We start from the raw sequence: 1,603 nt of genomic DNA, 5'->3' as shown, positions 1-1,603 counted from the left end.
TCGTTTCCTGATCTAACATACCGGAAGCTCTTAAATATCCCGTGGGTAAATGGACAGAATATTTTCATATATTTCGAAATATGCACTTGTCTATATGTACTTATACTTACTTATACTTATGTATATAAATTCACACGTATATATAATATATACAAGAATTATATTATTATACGAGTAGCGATGCTGTACAGAAGGCAGAAAAAGTGTGGCTTATCACTCCACGAATTCTTTAAGAATTACACCAATCAGGCACATTTTTCCTGGCTTTTACATATTTGTTTTAAGTGCTATTATCTACGTGTAAAAGAGAGACATTTAGAGGGATAATACTTAATTAACCTTAGTAACATGCCAATTTCGTAGAAAGGTTTATTGGAAGTTATGTATGTATAAAATTATCGGAAGAACTGGGTGTTCTTTCCGTGTAATTACCTATAAACCTTTATTTGTTAAAACAAAAATTTATCGGACTGCTAAATTCACCATCAGATTACGATAGGATGGTTTAAGAAAAAAAATCTTGTTTAGATTAGAATGGAAAAATAATTTACAGGTTGAGTTGAATGTTCTTTCCGTTGGACAGAACGACGCCAGAGGGACCAGCGCTGGCCACAAATACACCAGGTTCAAACTGGATCAGTTGGCCATCGCTGGTGACGATTCCTGAGGCTCCCACCAGATGGCCGGAGAGATCGCGCTTCTGGACGAAGTGGAGGTCGTCGGTCAGCTGGATGTTGGAGCCGTCCTTGGTCACGATGCCAGAGGGGCCAACCATCACGATGTTGCCAGCCTGAGCCTGTGTGAACTGGACGTTCTTGCCATCAAGGCGAACGATGCCGGAGTGGCCGACCACGCCACGATGGGACACCAACTGAGCCACGGGGAAGGGAGCAGCTGCTGTGGCAACATGAAGGGTGGCCTCTCCGTGGGTAAGCTGGCGGTTGGCGCCAGACTTCGTCACGATGCCAGCGGGTCCAACCAGCACAATGTCATGAGCGAAGTCGTGGGAGAACTGGGTGTTCACCCCATCGGGGCTCACGATCCCTGCAGGCCCAACCTGTGCGCTTACGCCGACGGCGAACACGCAGATAGCTGCCTGAAGAACGAGGTAATAATTAGATATAAAAATAGAAAATAGAAATGTGTAGAATGATCAAGAGCAAAAAATGTATCACTATAATATTACATTCGATAAAACCTCCGCGGACACACAAGGCTATATGCAATGATTGTGTCCAAAAGTGAGCAAGAGTCAAGGGACTTTCATACTGATCGTGTTCCGTCGTCACAGCACTCCCACTGCGACCAATGAACGACGAACCCACCAGTCACGTCTTTTTATACTTCCTCAAGAAGCATTCCTGGACTACATAGAGCCTTGTGGCCGACCAGAGTGGATGTCCTTCTGATAACACCAGGCTTAGATTCTACTGAGGACAGCGGCGTCCTAATCTAAGCCTATTAGTTATCCTTGAGATGCATTGTCAACCGGGGAAAAGCCATGAGAATTGTAGGAATTCTACGAAATATTTTTGAAAGACCATTTCCTTCATATCGCCAAGTGTGCCTATAATGTTACATATGTTTGTAAGTCTCTCTCTCT

General features: G+C 43.8%; 1 protein-coding gene across 1 annotated transcript in view; it reads right to left on the bottom strand.

Moving 5' to 3' along the window:
* Positions 1 to 1,603, bottom strand: part of LOC119592877 — a 12,214-nt gene that overhangs the window by 8,967 nt on the left and 1,644 nt on the right. Inside the window, exons 3-5 of the mRNA XM_037941770.1 lie at positions 1,345 to 1,452; positions 1,270 to 1,299; positions 552 to 1,096 (exon numbers count right to left, since the gene is read on the bottom strand). Of these exons, the coding sequence (XP_037797698.1) occupies positions 552 to 1,096; positions 1,270 to 1,299; positions 1,345 to 1,452 (683 nt within the window). The remainder of the gene's footprint in view (positions 1 to 551; positions 1,097 to 1,269; positions 1,300 to 1,344; positions 1,453 to 1,603) is intronic.

This window comes from Penaeus monodon, chromosome 31 (genome assembly GCF_015228065.2).
Source record: "Penaeus monodon isolate SGIC_2016 chromosome 31, NSTDA_Pmon_1, whole genome shotgun sequence".
NCBI classification, from domain to species: domain Eukaryota; kingdom Metazoa; phylum Arthropoda; class Malacostraca; order Decapoda; family Penaeidae; genus Penaeus; species Penaeus monodon.
Note: the sequence above shows the minus strand (reverse complement) of the source record. Positions and strands in the feature narration are given on the sequence as shown.